At 39.7% G+C, this 15,132-nt stretch overlaps 1 protein-coding gene across 1 annotated transcript; it reads right to left on the reverse strand.

Moving 5' to 3' along the window:
• Positions 1-360: 360 nt before the first annotated feature.
• paqr7a (progestin and adipoQ receptor family member VII, a) lies at positions 361-11,419 on the reverse strand. Its single transcript, XM_034226440.1, has 3 exons — positions 11,347-11,419; positions 9,724-9,879; positions 361-5,476 (listed from the first exon to the last, which is right to left on the reverse strand). The coding sequence occupies exon 3, from the start codon at positions 5,440-5,442 to the stop codon at positions 4,384-4,386; it is 1,059 nt and encodes a 352-aa protein (XP_034082331.1). The 5' UTR covers positions 5,443-5,476; positions 9,724-9,879; positions 11,347-11,419; the 3' UTR covers positions 361-4,383.
• Positions 11,420-15,132: the final 3,713 nt, after the last annotated feature.

Here is a 15,132-nt window from a genome sequence, read left to right on the forward strand (position 1 = left end):
GCAGAGAGAAACAGAGACTCACATTGACCATGAAGAAAGGCAATCAGGCACAAGAGATCCAGGGACAACAAAAACAGGATTAACAACTAAAGCGTCTGTGTTACTTGTTTTACGAGTTGAAGTGAAGACATTTTGCATGTCCGTGCCCTCGTTTATTTTCACAAATACAGGCAAATAGCTGTTCTACCAGTCAAGCGAGGACTCGTTACATCTGACATCTTTCCTACATGGACTCTCTTTTCATGAAATCTCTTTGTTTTACTGGTTCTGTTTTTTTTACGCTTAACTTAGATTATTTAATGATATTGGGTCACCTTATTGGTAAGATGTAGAATCAAATAATTGTATTAATACATCATCCAGTTTTATGAAACATGTTTTATTTCATTACTGAGGAAATGCTTCCTTTGCATATAATCCTAACATCTTGGACTACAAATCCATGTTTTTATGTTGAATCAGAACAATAAGGCACAGTGAAAGTGGCAAGACAAGATTTACAGAGTATCAACACACATGTTAGGTATCAAAGTGTATCTGTACAGTTTGCAAATGGCTGTGGAGACCAAACAACAATCATATTTCTCCACAACTCTTCCATAAAGAAATAATACAGCACCTGCAGTAACACATATATCCCCACAAAAAAGTAACTCTTTTTAACAGGGAAATTACAGGGGCTGTATTATTACCATACATATTTTTGCAATGAATTATGTAATGCCATCTTTGATTCAATATTGTGTTCAATATCCAATATATCCCTAAATACACACAAGGCCATACAAATGTATACATTCAAAAATATAGAAATGCGTCACTATTGTTTTATAGATAAATAGATTTCAAAGCATGATTTTATTTCATTTTTTTAGATTCACTATACCACATTTCTCTATTTTACAATCTTTAAATTCTAATTCATGGTTTGTGGTTTAGTCTATGCATACTCATTTAATCATTTAATAACTCATCTATATAAATCGCCTCTTTTTTTGAATTTCAAAGGCATATTGATTTACGCATCTTTTGTTAAATATTGAATGAAATACATTTCACAATTCACTCCTACAAGCGATATCATTTCGTCTCATTCTGCAGGTCATTCTGTAGATGTAGGTCCACCCAGGGGGCACCCCTTGCGAACAGGCAAGGCAGGCAACTGCTTGGGGCCCCGGACCAGAAGGGGGGCCCCCAAAGAAGGTAGATTAAGAAGGTCCACAGCAACGACAACATGAAACACCCTTTAATTTACTGCAACGACATGTCGGGAAACCCCCTCAAGGCGGCCCCATGCATAGCGCACCGTAAAATGCTGCTTCTTATAAGTTTCGTTGCCTTGCTCCGCTTTGGGGGGGGGGGGGGGTGTTGGGGCGCCACTGATGGTGATGAAAGCTGATTCGAGGGGCCCCACAGACTCTAGGATCGCCACTGGGTCCACCTATCTAAGAAGCAGGAGCTGCTGTTACTTTGATGGTAATAATACGAGTTAAACATAAACTATCTATACCTACACAACAGTATTAACAACATTAACTTCACTTGGCTATAGCAAGGAAAATACAACTCATACAGGTTTGAGATAATTTTGAGAAAATGAAAGTGCATTAACAGAAATAACAGTTTCATATCAAAATACTTAAGGCACAATAAGGTAGAGCTCAATTCACAATCAGAGTCTAAGTTAATCCAAAAATAATCAGAGCATCAGATACGGGAGCTTTAACCATTATTTATGACCGCTTTGTCACTGACAAGTATACACTAGTGTTCAAAGGTCAACACGCCCTTTTTGCACATATGAAACTCAAAGAGGTTGAGAAGAAAAGGTGCTTTTATAAAGATGATATCTTCCTTCACACTCTGTCTCCAAAAGATAATTGTTTAACCCTTAGATGCATAAGTGGGTATTTTTTTTAATTTAGGTGGTTTTCTTGAAGTATCTTTGTAATTACATTTTTTTATCATTTCATATTCCAGCTATTCCTCAAAAAACATGTTTTGGATATCATGCCATTCAAATTTTAAATTTAAATTTTAAGAAATTGTAGTTTTGGTATTTCTACCCCAAGCTTCCATTAGTGGGTCAAAAATGACCCGCATGCATTTCTATGGGATCCTATGGGAACCTTTTATTCTTATCAGCTGTTGCTGTCAGGAATACATTCACTGTAGGACACACAGACGACATCACAAGTGACACCTCTCGGGAAGATTATTTTACACAGCAAGATCTGAAACCTGTCAGTATAATAATAATACATTATATTTTTATAGGGCTTTTCAAGGACTCAAAATCGCTTTACAATCTAAGGGAAGGTTAGGGGGGGGGGGGGTATAGGACTATCAAACTTGATCAACCGGCATGGATTGATGGGGGGTGGGCTATGAGTAGACAAGAGGAGAAGAGATGAGTTTTGAAAAGGGACTGGGATACTGTGAGGGTCTCAGAATAGCGGAGATCTTTGCATCGATATGTTCAAAACGGTTTTTTTCAAAATGTAAAAAAAATGTCTAAAATTATAAATAGTGAAAAATTAAATATAAATATTTCTAGTGTGAACCAAAATATAATACTAAATATTATACAAGTGATTTTTCTTAAACAAAATGAAAAAAAATGGCATAAAAGCACATTATTCTAATACGGGTCATTTTTGACCCACTTATGGAAGAGTGTGGGGTCCAGTCACTCAGGCATCGAAGGGTTAACTCAATCTCACTTTCTTCACATCTTGGTCACTACGGGTAACCTCTCATAGATTTAAAATAATATGGTACCTTCATCTGTAATACGTACCCTCGTTTACCAACATTCACTTCTCCCCTTATGGAATAAAAGGGAAGCATTCAAGATTCCCCATAAGATACAATACAGTGATCATACAAAACATTCATCAAATATATAAGACTAATATATTAAATCCCTCGTAAAATATCTATCTTTCTTAAATAGTTCAAGGCAGTGTATTGCTATATCTAAAAAGGAGCTAGCAAAAGGACAACATGTTAACTAGATAGTTTTGATTTCTCAAAATAGGGTTGTATGAGAGAATAATTAGCTTAAGTGGACACTATCTTTTGTAATACTTTTACTGCTTTACCTTGCTGTCAGACATCCCTTTATGACGGGGAAATGAAACAAGTTATCTATGCTCATTTCAAAGCCGTCAGAGTCCATGTTAAACAGTCATATTAACTACAAGAACACAGGAGAGTGAAAGGTAAAGCACTGAACATGTTGAAATTTGGCAAACACAAACTGATATTGATTCACGGGTTAAATAGGTTTTAACTGCTGCCCCCGTCCAAGGCTGAATATTGATTTGACTGGGGGCATGCTAACGTTTGCCTATCATAGTAGGTAATACACTAGCAATGAAATGTCATCATAAGTCCTCACATGTGTCCAAACTACATGTACAACACCATGAAAATGGCAACTTAAATCCTAAGGCTTTGCTCTCAGAAGAGCCTGGACACTGTGCAATTATCTGATGGCATTTGGCGGTTGAGAACGGCATCATTCACAAAATAACACTCGCTCAGCACCACCTTTATACCAAATATTACATAACATGTGCAAATGACCAGGCCCGGCATGGAGAAACATTGTAGTTTACGGTATGAATGGTAGATTTCTAGGTGATGTTACTAGTTTACATTGTCTGAACTTGCAACAAGCACACATTCGTTTCTCGGTTATATATTTGATATTTTGAATGTCTATAAGCTGTAAAAAGTTATATGTACCAGTCTTGGCTGATGCTTTAAACATTTTATATTTTCACAAACTCTATACAAATACAATTCAGTCCCAAAATACTCGCTGCTCCTTTTTGTAATCTGGCCCTTACAGTTATGAAATATGCAAAATGAAACAAGTATTTACATAAAACAAGCGTATGGTTAGTTCCCTGTCTGTCAGTGTGTAACGCCAATGCTCTGATGGCCCATTATTCAGATTACATTTATTTTCCCATTGGACCCAAAGCCAGTTGGTCTGATAGATTGTTATCCCAAGAACAAACACCCAACATTTCTAGGGCCCTAATTTCTATAATTCCAAAACTCCAATTGTCTGAAAATGTCCCGACCCAAAATCAATTTATCTGAATGTCCATTTGTGCAACTGCCCGTTATCCCTATGGTAAAGGCATAGAACCACACTAATCGAATGTCTAAACCTAAACAACCCAACAAATAAAGGCAACAAGTACTATCCAGTCAGAGGCAGAGTAGGCAATTAAAGGCCTTCGACGTTATAGGAAAAAACAATTGAGGCAAAGGGGACATTTCTCTGACTATTAGGGTTTCGGAAAATGGGCAGTAAGTCTGAGACGATAAAGGCACATGAATGCCTTTCCTACAATCTCTTATCTATTATTTGGACTTGCAACCAAGCAGTTTTTTGACTTTCCTTAGCATTAAGAAAACAATAAGTGAGCAACCAATTAACACTAACACATACAGTCCCACAAAGAGACCCGCCTCATCGCTCCCATGCAGACGCGAGTACAGCTCCCTGCGGCCCACGTAGTCAAGGTAGGAGGCATGGATCTGACACAGGGTGCAGCAAGACAGAAAGACATGGAATATCTGATGGCTCTGTCCCACAAAATCGCACCGCCCAGGGAAGCATCGCTCTAAAACAGGACAGGTGAAGAAGAAGCCGCAGCTAAGAAAGAAAGCCACCTGGCCAAAATGATAGAAAACCGCTGGATCATCGCTGTTCTTATACCATGACATTAATCTATATGCCACAGGGCTAGTGTCCCACATATAGCTAAGTGCTGAGGGCACCACCTGGCACACCTTACGCACCCACATGGGACGTCTGTAGTTGCAGTACTTCCCATAGGTGCATCCCAGACATGACAGACAGCTGAGGAAGGTCGCGACAGGCATGAAGATCCCATGAACGTGTCTGTGGAAGCCCTCTTCCACAGCGTAGTAAAAGTGAACCACAGCACTGCCGTACTGATACTGTGCGACCCCAACATAATCCAGGAAGAAGAAACTATAATTACACAGCTCAGACTTGCCGCCCAGCAGGTGGGCTACTGTACTGAAACCTGTGTAGATCAAGGAAGACACGATCAGGATCAACAGGGGCCACGAATGAGGATCACTAACAAAGTCCACAGTCTCAGCGAGTTGCCTGAATTTAATCAGAAGCACTAAAAACGCCAGCAGGTGAGTCCAGACGTTCATGGTCTCGTTGTGGCGCTGGAATAAAGACAGGAAGTAGTAGCGCCAGTTTTGGTTGAGGGGTCGGTAGCCGGTGCTGACGTAGCGCTCTCTGAAGTAGGTGGGAACCTCGGAGTCTTTTAGGGTGCCGGGCATGGAGGGGGCGGCCTCGTTCAGCATCTGGGGAACCTCCCTGATCTGCTGCAGGCTGATGAACACTCGCCCGATTCTATCCATCACGGTGGTCGCCATTACTGTCGGTAGCTGAGTGACGCACACTGGGTTCCTGCGGAGAAGATGTTAAAGGTTACCTATTATGCAAAATCCACTTCTCCATGTCTCTTCTACATCAACATGTGTCCCCTCTTCTACATCAACATGTGTCCCCTCTTCTTCATGTCTCTTCTACATCAACATGTGTCCCCTCTTCTCCATGCCTCTTCTGCATCAACATGTGTCCCCTCTTCTTCATGTCTCTTCTACATCAACATGTGTCCCCTCTTCTTCATGTCTCTTCTACATCAACATGTGTCCCCTCTTCTTCATGTCTCTTCTACATCAGCATGTGTCCCCTCTTCTTCATGTCTCTTCTACATCAACATGTGTCCCCTCTTCTTCATGTCTCTTCTACATCAGCATGTGTCCCCTCTTCTACATCAACATGTGTCCCCTCTTCTCCATGTCTCTTCTACATCAACATGTGTCCCCTGTTCTTCATGTCTCTTCTACATCAACATGTGTCCCCTCTTCTTCATGTCTCTTCTACATCAACATGTGTCCCCTCTTCTTCATGTCTCTTCTACATCAACATGTGTCCCCTCTTCTTCATGTCTCTTCTACATCAACATGTGTCCCCTCTTCTTCATGTCTCTGAAAGTTTCAGGAACAAAGATTATCTCTCTTTTTGTCCTGATCCATTTCTATAAAAACCTGTCTGAAAATGAGCTGATCAGATTGTGGCCACTTTATAATTGTGTGGCGTGTGTAACCATTAGCCAATCACCAACCAAGGTAACCCCCCCCCCACACACACCTTATCACCTGAACCTCCTCCTAGAACACAATTGTACCATTTCGATATCTCTGTCTGTACACACAAACTGAAAGATTGACAATAAAGTTCACATTGACTTTGAAAAGCTGCTTTCTCGGTGAAATTGTGTATGACCCCTCCACCCAGGCTTACCTCCACCAAACATGAATCTAATGCTAATGATGAGTTGAAACACATTAGTAATAGAGGGGGAAAAAAGGAAGGAAGAAATGTTATCCTGGAATTCAATTCAGTTTTGTTCAACGGGAAAGTCATTTTTATATCTGTTTTCACGTATTTCAAGAGGGATTAAAATGTGTGCTATCAAATGACATCAAACTGTAGCGTGGACCATCAGTGATCAGATGTGCCTTCTGCATGTATTTATGAATATGTCCTCATTTTATTTCCCGTTCTGCAGTTTCCCAGGTTGTAAATATTGTATCTTTCATTGTTTTAGTTAACGTTAGTCATATTGCGGCTGTGGGTTAAGCATGTTGGTTGCATTGATAACCTCAGTTATATCACTGTGCAAAGATGTAGGCAGGAAACATAAGTTATGTAACTGTCGTAAGTCTGTATCTTATCACTGGATGTGTTCTCTTTTTTTTGCACCATTCTCAGTTAAACCTAGAGATAGTTGTGTACGAAAACAACAAGTAAGTCTGAAATACTCAAACAGGCCCCTCTTGAGGTTTTAAAGGTCCCATGTCATGCTTTTCTGGTAATTACCCGTCCCCTTGTGTGTTATGAAGGTTGTTCTGCATGTAAACGGTCTGCAGAGTCACAAACCCTCAAAGTACACCCTGTAGCGAGTAAAACTCTAACACAGAAAAGACCTGTGTATGCTGCCCCAGAACGCCTCGTTGGAGATTTCTCTTTTTCTTCCTGGGTACAGTGACATATTTGGGTATAGTTACGTCTGCGTATAGTTACAATTTCTCTGCCTGAGACGGCGGGACGCGGCGAGGCTGCGGGTGTGTGTGCTCGGGCTGGTTTCGGGCTGTGTCTCGCAGACGGCCACTGGGCTCACAGGGAGGGGGGGGGGGGGGGGGGGGGGGGGCAGGAGCTCCAACAAGCCGTTTAGGACAGAGAGTGAATACACATACTATACAGAGATGCTGAATGAGAAACCAATGTGAGTTTGGAACATTGCACAATGTAAATCTATTCTAGTAGACCTCAATAATGGAATTATGATCGGTAGAAATGGCCGTGACATGGGACCTTTAAGAAGAAAGGATACAGAGTTCGAGGAAGCTGCTCAAAGGACCATGAAGTTAAAAGAAGTTTGTCCTCCGAGGTATACAAATGTAGCCTTTTGCTAATTTTAATGGAAATAAATGTTATTACATCGTGTTGCTCCTCAAATGGATTCAATCCAGACTGACTCATCCCATTTATCTTTCCCATTGGACTGAAAAAATATGTTTGGCTCAATTTGACACAGTTTGACTAACGAAGTACATTTTCTCCTGATTTTAACTTTTTCTGTTGATTAATTTGAACTTCAGAGTCGACAAGCCCTGGACATTGAGTGGCTGCAACGTGATGGGCTGATAAGATATTTGCATTAGCAGCACTACTTTGTAAACATGTAAACAGTTTGTTTAAGTACTGGATAACTGACAAAAAGGAAAGGTCAAAAATTGTAAGTAAACAACAAGGTTATTTTTCCCCACTCGCTGTTTTAGAGCCGCCTTGTCCGTGACAGAGGTCGACAAAGTACTCTTTACTTCAGTAAGAGTAGGAATACTACAGTGAAAAAACTCTGTTACACAATAAAAAGTAAGGAGTGAAAGTATTCAAATCAAAATGTACCTAAAAGTAAAAAAATACACAAATAAAGACACACATTCTGTACAAAATATTCATTTCAAAATAATATATTCTATACTATTGTATAATCATTTTCATTGCTTTAAAGATTCATGTAAGTTCAAGGTAAGGTTATTTTTAAGCAAATGGCTGGAATGGGATTTTATCAAGCGATTCATAAAGTGTAACTTCATCTTATTTAATATATCATATGATAAATGATAATTAGGCATATGTTGATGATATGTTGTACATTCATTTATGTATTCAAAGTAATACAAGTGATTTGGCTCTGAGTTGTAGTCTAGTGGAGAAGAAGCATTAAGAAGCAGAAATGGAAATACTTAAGAAGAGGTGGCAAAGTACCCAGATCTTGTACTCAGGGCCGGCTCTAGACAATGTGCTGCCCTAGGCGAGATTTTAGCCGATTTAGCAGATTCTAATAACAACAGCGCCGGTACCGGTGCGCCCTCTCTCTCTCTCTTTCTTGCTCGCTCCCACGCTCGCACTTTGGCTGTGAGCCGCGGGTGCCTGATAAGCCAACATCCCCCATTTTCATCACTTACAGCGCCCATCGTACAGGGCAAATGAAACGTGTAACCGGGGTGAAAAGGGTGTTACATTTACTTAATTATGAATGTAGTTACATCAAGGCCGAAAATTAGGATGAGCCCCAACGGTAAAAAAATGTTTTTTTCCCTCCCAGAGCTGTCAGCGTAGCCCCCCCCAGACGAACATCTATAACGCCAGTGCTATGGGCCGGCCCTGCTTGTACTTATATGAGATATGATATGTTTTATAATGATTGATCATGAAAGTGTTCTCAAAGCTGGTAAAGGAGCAGCTAGTTTGAATGACTGCAGGGTAGCTTGTGGATTTACTCCAGGTGGAACTAAAGTCTGATTTAAGACCTGATTATATTTCACATCATTCATCCAAATCTGTAAAGTAACTAAAGGTATTAAATAAATGTAGTGGAGTAAAAGTATTTACCTCAGATTTTTTGTGGAGTAGAAGTACAAAGAAGCACACAAACAGAACTCTCTAAAGAACATCCATAAACATTCACCTGTTTGCATCTCATATATCATACTCCATTACTGGTATATAGACTCTTCTTGCACTTTTTCTATTTTATTTGTATTTACTTGCACATCTCAAAACATTGTTTTGCACTATTATATCTGTTTTACTTGTTTTATGTCCCATATATATTCATGTTGCTCTGTTGGAGGAGCCTGAGACTTCAGTGTATACACTGTAGCTGTGCACATTACAATAAAGCCTTGAATCTTGAAAATGGAAATACTCAAGTAAAGTACAAGTACCTCAAAGTAGTTTCGAGTACTAAGTTACATTAAACCACTGAGTACTGTACTTGAGTAGAACTACTTAGTTACTTTCCACCTCTGTACTTAAGTAAGCATACAAGTACCTCATAACAGTACTTCTACTTTAGTAAGTAGCCTAATTCGTTACTGTCTACCACTGACCGAGTATTGGTATAAACCTCGTTAGTTGACTGAGTTGAGTCCTTTAAAGTCAGTCATTTGCATGCTGTAATGTCTGAACCCTGTGCAGTTTAAGACAGTTCCTCAACAGTCTCAAAACAAACAAGATACTTATTAAAACTCGTGCGCATCACTTTGGGAACAGGTTTATTTTTCGGACATTTCACTCACTTTTTGGTGGTTTGAGTTCCTTCAGCTGAAGCGTCTTCCTCCTCCTCGACCTCCGCCCGCCGAGGCAGAAAATATTTGACAGATTGAATATAGTTCAGAAGTGAGAAGCTCCAAGATACTTCATTTACTTAAAAGACAGCCGGAAGTGAAAGGTTTCTGTCACAAAAATAAAAGCGTAATTGAAAGAAATCCCTTTCATTCACAATACTAGATGGATCATATACATGTTTTTTAATGGAAATGTAAACGTCAAATAAAACATTGACTAGAAATCACAAGTGCTATAAAACTGCTTGTTTGTGTAGTCTCCATAATAGCAGCAATGAAAAAGTAGTCAGGCATAGTTAGAAAAAATAGTATAATCGGCTATGCATGTATTTATTTAGAGTTGTTATCTTAATTTCATTTTAGCCTTGTGTTTTTGTAATCAATTTCAGATGTTTTTATGGTTTATCCTATCAAAAATATCAAGAATATCACACAATTGTACGAATATAACCAGATTAAAGACAAACATCTTGAATCCAAATCTTGGAAAAACACATATATACTAAATACCAATTACAAAAAGTTGTAATCCTAAATCTACGTAACCATACATCTTGCATTCGTGCATACAGATTGATTTGGCACATGAGTTATAGGCCTATATTTAAATTATAAACCTATATTTGATCTGTATCTATCCTGGGTTAATCAACCAAAAAGCAGACGAGAGGAGTTTGACTTTAGAGTAGCTTTGGTGCAGTAATTTACATACAAGAACTATTGAGATTGAGAAGCAAGCCCTTTCCTTTATACAGCCATGAGCTTGCCACTGCCATTACGCGTCAATACGTGTTTTATATTGAAACGCGATACCGGAAACTCTGCATTGCTGTGTATTTCTCTAGACAGCGGCCGGGTGGGTCATTCAGGAGGAAGAAGGTGCTTTTCTGAGAACAAAAATCGTGTGAAAGAAACCCTCAGACGTGAGCTGCATTAACACAGTAAACTTGTATAACGTGGTCAGACTGAGTAGAGAAAGTTGTTGTGTGGTGTGTTCACTGACACCTTAATATTGTAGTTAATGTAGAAGATATTTGGAAAGTGTCGTCAAATCTCAGGTAATTCAATCTAATGCCTCGGTCGATGCACAATCGTAAAAAAAATGAAAGGTGTCCTGGCTGTGTGGGTGTGAACTCCCCTGGCACATTCTTTGTGAGTGAATCTATTCAGAGTTCATTCAGTCCACACAGACCTGACAAACAGGCTATGACAAGCTGCAGCAGATCTGACCACAGATCACACAGTTTAGGTACAGACTGCGGGGATACATTAAAAGCTATTATTTAAATACAGAGTGATTGTAGTTAAATTCTGGAGGCCGAAGAGCCATTCTTTCTTAACATCTCTACAATAAATGGCTTCAGTTAAATGTAGAGCATTTGCAGCCTAACCCAGGGATATTACAGGAGTTATTTGTCTTAATGATAGTTTAACATATTTTACAAAAGGGCACAAAACAACTAAAAAGAACCACAAATAGACAGACATTCTACAAATACTCAAATGAACTATAAGAAGACACAAATGGACTGCAATTTCAAATTAACAGAGACAACACAAATGTTCTCACCTTACAAAAATGTCTTCTTTCTAGTAATCGTCCTGCCCCAAAGTCACATCGTGAATGTGTGTGAGCCTGCACTGTAGACTATTACATGCTGTCATGTTCCAGGTAAAGTATTGTGAGAAATGTAGGCACACAGGACTCGAGGGTTTATATTCAGTGGAGGAAGAAAATACCCCAGGGCCTAGTCTGTTGTTTGCCTCATATTATTTTACATGTGTTGTTCAGCCACTGTGTGTAGTTGCTTTGTCGATGTTTTGAGAATCTTTGTAGGTGTTATATATCTCTCTGTTCTTGTTGAGGGTCACTTAGTAGTTGTTTCTGTGCTTCCTCAAAATGTGTTTGAGGCCTTAGACTTAGGGTTAATGTTAGAAAAAGGCTGAGGCATTTAGATGGCAACTGTTAGGTGAGAGGGTGCATTAGAAGTGTGTTGTGTAAGAGAGACAGAGTGGAGTAAAATGTTTGCATATTTGTGAGGGTGTGTGTATACTTAAGGATGACAAGAAGGGAAACACATCTTTCCACTCTGACGTCACTGAAATAATATCAAGCACGTTAAGTTTCCTCTGCACACTGAGAACAGGGGAAACACACATAAATGCTATTCAGCTGCTTAAACAATATTTTTCAAAAGCTCTCTTTATTTCACAGTGTAAACACCAGAACATGTGGTACCCCTCCTACTTGAAATCAGGACCGCTGACTGTTGATATAAAAAAAAGCACTCAAACACATCTGTTTCTCAAGGCTTTCAGACTCAGTTAACTCTCTGTTTTTTATCTTCCTATTTGTTTTCCTTTTCACCCCCCTCGACCCCTCGTCCTATTGTTAAGCGCCCTTGGGTTTCTTGAAAGGCGATATATGAATCCAAGTTATTATGACTTACAATGACCTATACCTACAGTAAGTTTTGCTCTGCTAGTTTTACTTTAGTGGCAGGATTTAACCAAAGAAACCTTACTGGGTTAAAGACTCAGTTTAAATGTTTTCAAGTGAGGTTGTATGAGGGTCATATACAAGGTCATTGTATTAAAGGTCCCATGTCATGGCCATTTCTACTGATCATGTTTCCATTGTTGAGGTCTACTAGAATAGATTTAAATTGTGCAATTTTCCAAAATGAAATTGGTTTCTCACAGCATCTCTGTATAGTATGTGTATTCTCTCTGTCCTAAACGGCTTGTTGGAGCTCCTGCCCCCCCCCCTGTGAGCCCAGTGTGCTCTGATTGGTCGGGACGTTGAGAGGCTCGTTGCTGCGAGGAGCGGACAGGTTTCCGGGTCGGCGATACAGCGAAACACAGCGAAACTCATCCTGAGCACACAAACACTCACAGCCGAAGTAAAAACAATAAGTGTGGCTTGATATTGAGAAAAAAAAAGGTTTATAACGCTGTGAGAATGGGTCTGCTGCGGAGAGCATTTCTCCACGATCCCAACTCGACCAGCGTTCAGGGAGCTCTATGCAAGTCAATGGGACTCCCTGTTAGTTAGCCAAGGGATCCTGGTGTGTGAGGTACTCCGCGGATTGGTCCATTTGGGCCAATCCGGCCATTTGTTGTTGATCTGGGTGTTCACACGTCACAGAACCCAGGAAGCAAACAATTGAACATGAGAAATGTCCAACGAGGCGTTCTGGGGCAGCATAGACAGGTATTTTCTGTGTTAGAGTTTTACTCTCTACAGGGTGTACTTTGAGGGTTTGTGACTCTGCAGACCGTTTACATGCAGACAAACCTTCATAACACACAAGGGGACGGGTGATAACCAGAAAAGCATGACATGGGACCTTTAAATGAGGGTTTGCACAGCCCCAGTTTGGAGAAACCAACAGGAAATGTATTTTAGCCACCTAAAACCATGTTCATTGAAGAATACTTTCACAGGTTTACCCAACCCTTTCAGACCTAGAGCCATTTGCCATGCTCAAAGCCACTAGACTGCTGGTTTATCGCTGCCTCAAAAAGATGATAAGTTTGTGTTATTGCTGTTTTAAAAGGTTAGTTTGGATTAACGTAGTCACACAAAAGCACAACCAAAGTAAAATGACTTTTTTTGTCAATGGAGTCTGGTGGCTTTGAAGAGAGCATATACAGCAAGGTGAAACAGTGGAAATAATATAAATAAAGCATACATTTAAACTGACATGGATTTTATTGAGTTGTCTCAAATGTGTTTTGCTGCTTCCTCCGTCAACGGCTGTATATTGCTTAGCTTCATGTCGGTACTTTCTCCGAATCGTGGGCGTGTTCGAATGCCATCTACTGTTTGTAATGCAGTGACTTTCATACCTCATACATCTAGAGTGGTTAAACTCCCCATTTAACACGTTGTATTCTTAATACTTAGTTTACCATTGACTCATGATTAAGAGGAAACAACAAGCCAGTTTCCATTTAGACATGTGGCCTCCGGCAAACACTTCTAATCGAGCTTCAGGTTTTCACTCCGTCACTCCCTCACTTTTTGCCTTTTTATCTCTCTTACAAATATTTACACACTTCCTGTTGCTAACCACACTCACTTGCTCAATAATTTCACTTCCTGACTCAGGCCTGTATCATTATTTTATTGCCTTAATGATATCTATAATTAATCAGTGTTCTAGCATAATGCACTTTAATTTGTTGGTCTTTAGTTTTTTAAACAACTGCATCTTGAGTTGTACTTCTCAAAATGTACTCAAGACATGGTGCTTTTATTTTACACCAATGTGTTCCTTTTTTTCAAATAAAGTCACGAGTATTTCTCCAAGTTGAAGATATGATGGATTAGAAACAACATTACACGTCACTTGTTAGACGCTTTTATCTAAAGCTACTTCCATACTCAATACTGTGTTGCAAATGTTTTATCTTTTCAATTTACACGGCATCTATTGCACGTCTGTCCGTCCTGGGAGAGGGATCCCTCCTCTTTTGCTCTCCCTGAGGTTTCTCCCATGTTCCCTTTAAACTGTGGGTTTTCTCCGGAAGTTTTTCCTTGTACGATGTGAGGGTATAAGGACAGAGGGTCTAAGGACAGAGGGTGTCGTATTGTCATACTGATATTCTGTACACACTGTGAAGACCACTGAAACAAATGTAACATTTGTGATATTGGGCTATATAAATAAACATTGATTGATTGATACTGTGGGCAATCCCCACAGGAGCAATTTGGGTTGAATTGTCTCAGGGACACAACGACATGCTGACTGCAGTGGGGTTTGAACCTGTGACCCCCTGATCCAAACACTAACGCACAACCCACTGCACCACACGCCTCCCAAAACCTCCAGGGGCCCTTAACTCTCAGTCATATGTGAATATGCACTCAACTGAAATACAATATTTGCAAAGGCAGCTCCTGCATTAGGTAATCTTTTGTCACTTACACGTAGAGAGCCGCTGTGTTGAAATATGTTTTTATTGTTTTATTGTCCCTATAAGGTACATAAGATAAGATGTATTGATCTTAAGCAGATATAAGAAGAGATATATACACATTAAAATCTGTAATACTAATAAAAGGAACTACATTATGAAAAGTAATAATACAGTATACACCAGCATAACTAGCAACTTTAAAGAGTATTGAGTGAAAATAGTGACAGATAGGGGATAAGAACGGAAAAGTTGGCCCTCACATTATGTTTACGTGTCACTTCACCTGAAAGGTCACCTGTCCAGCCTACTGTTACCTTGTTCTACCTGTTTAACAGTCATGTGACTCCAAACTCAAGCAGGGAAAAACATCTAGTGTAGTTCCTTAAATAAAATGTAAATACTGAAAGCCAGAAATCACAACTTCACTAAATA

The sequence above is a fragment of the Gymnodraco acuticeps genome, unplaced genomic scaffold, assembly GCF_902827175.1.
Source record: "Gymnodraco acuticeps unplaced genomic scaffold, fGymAcu1.1, whole genome shotgun sequence".
In the NCBI taxonomy this organism is placed as follows: Eukaryota; Metazoa; Chordata; class Actinopteri; order Perciformes; family Bathydraconidae; genus Gymnodraco; species Gymnodraco acuticeps.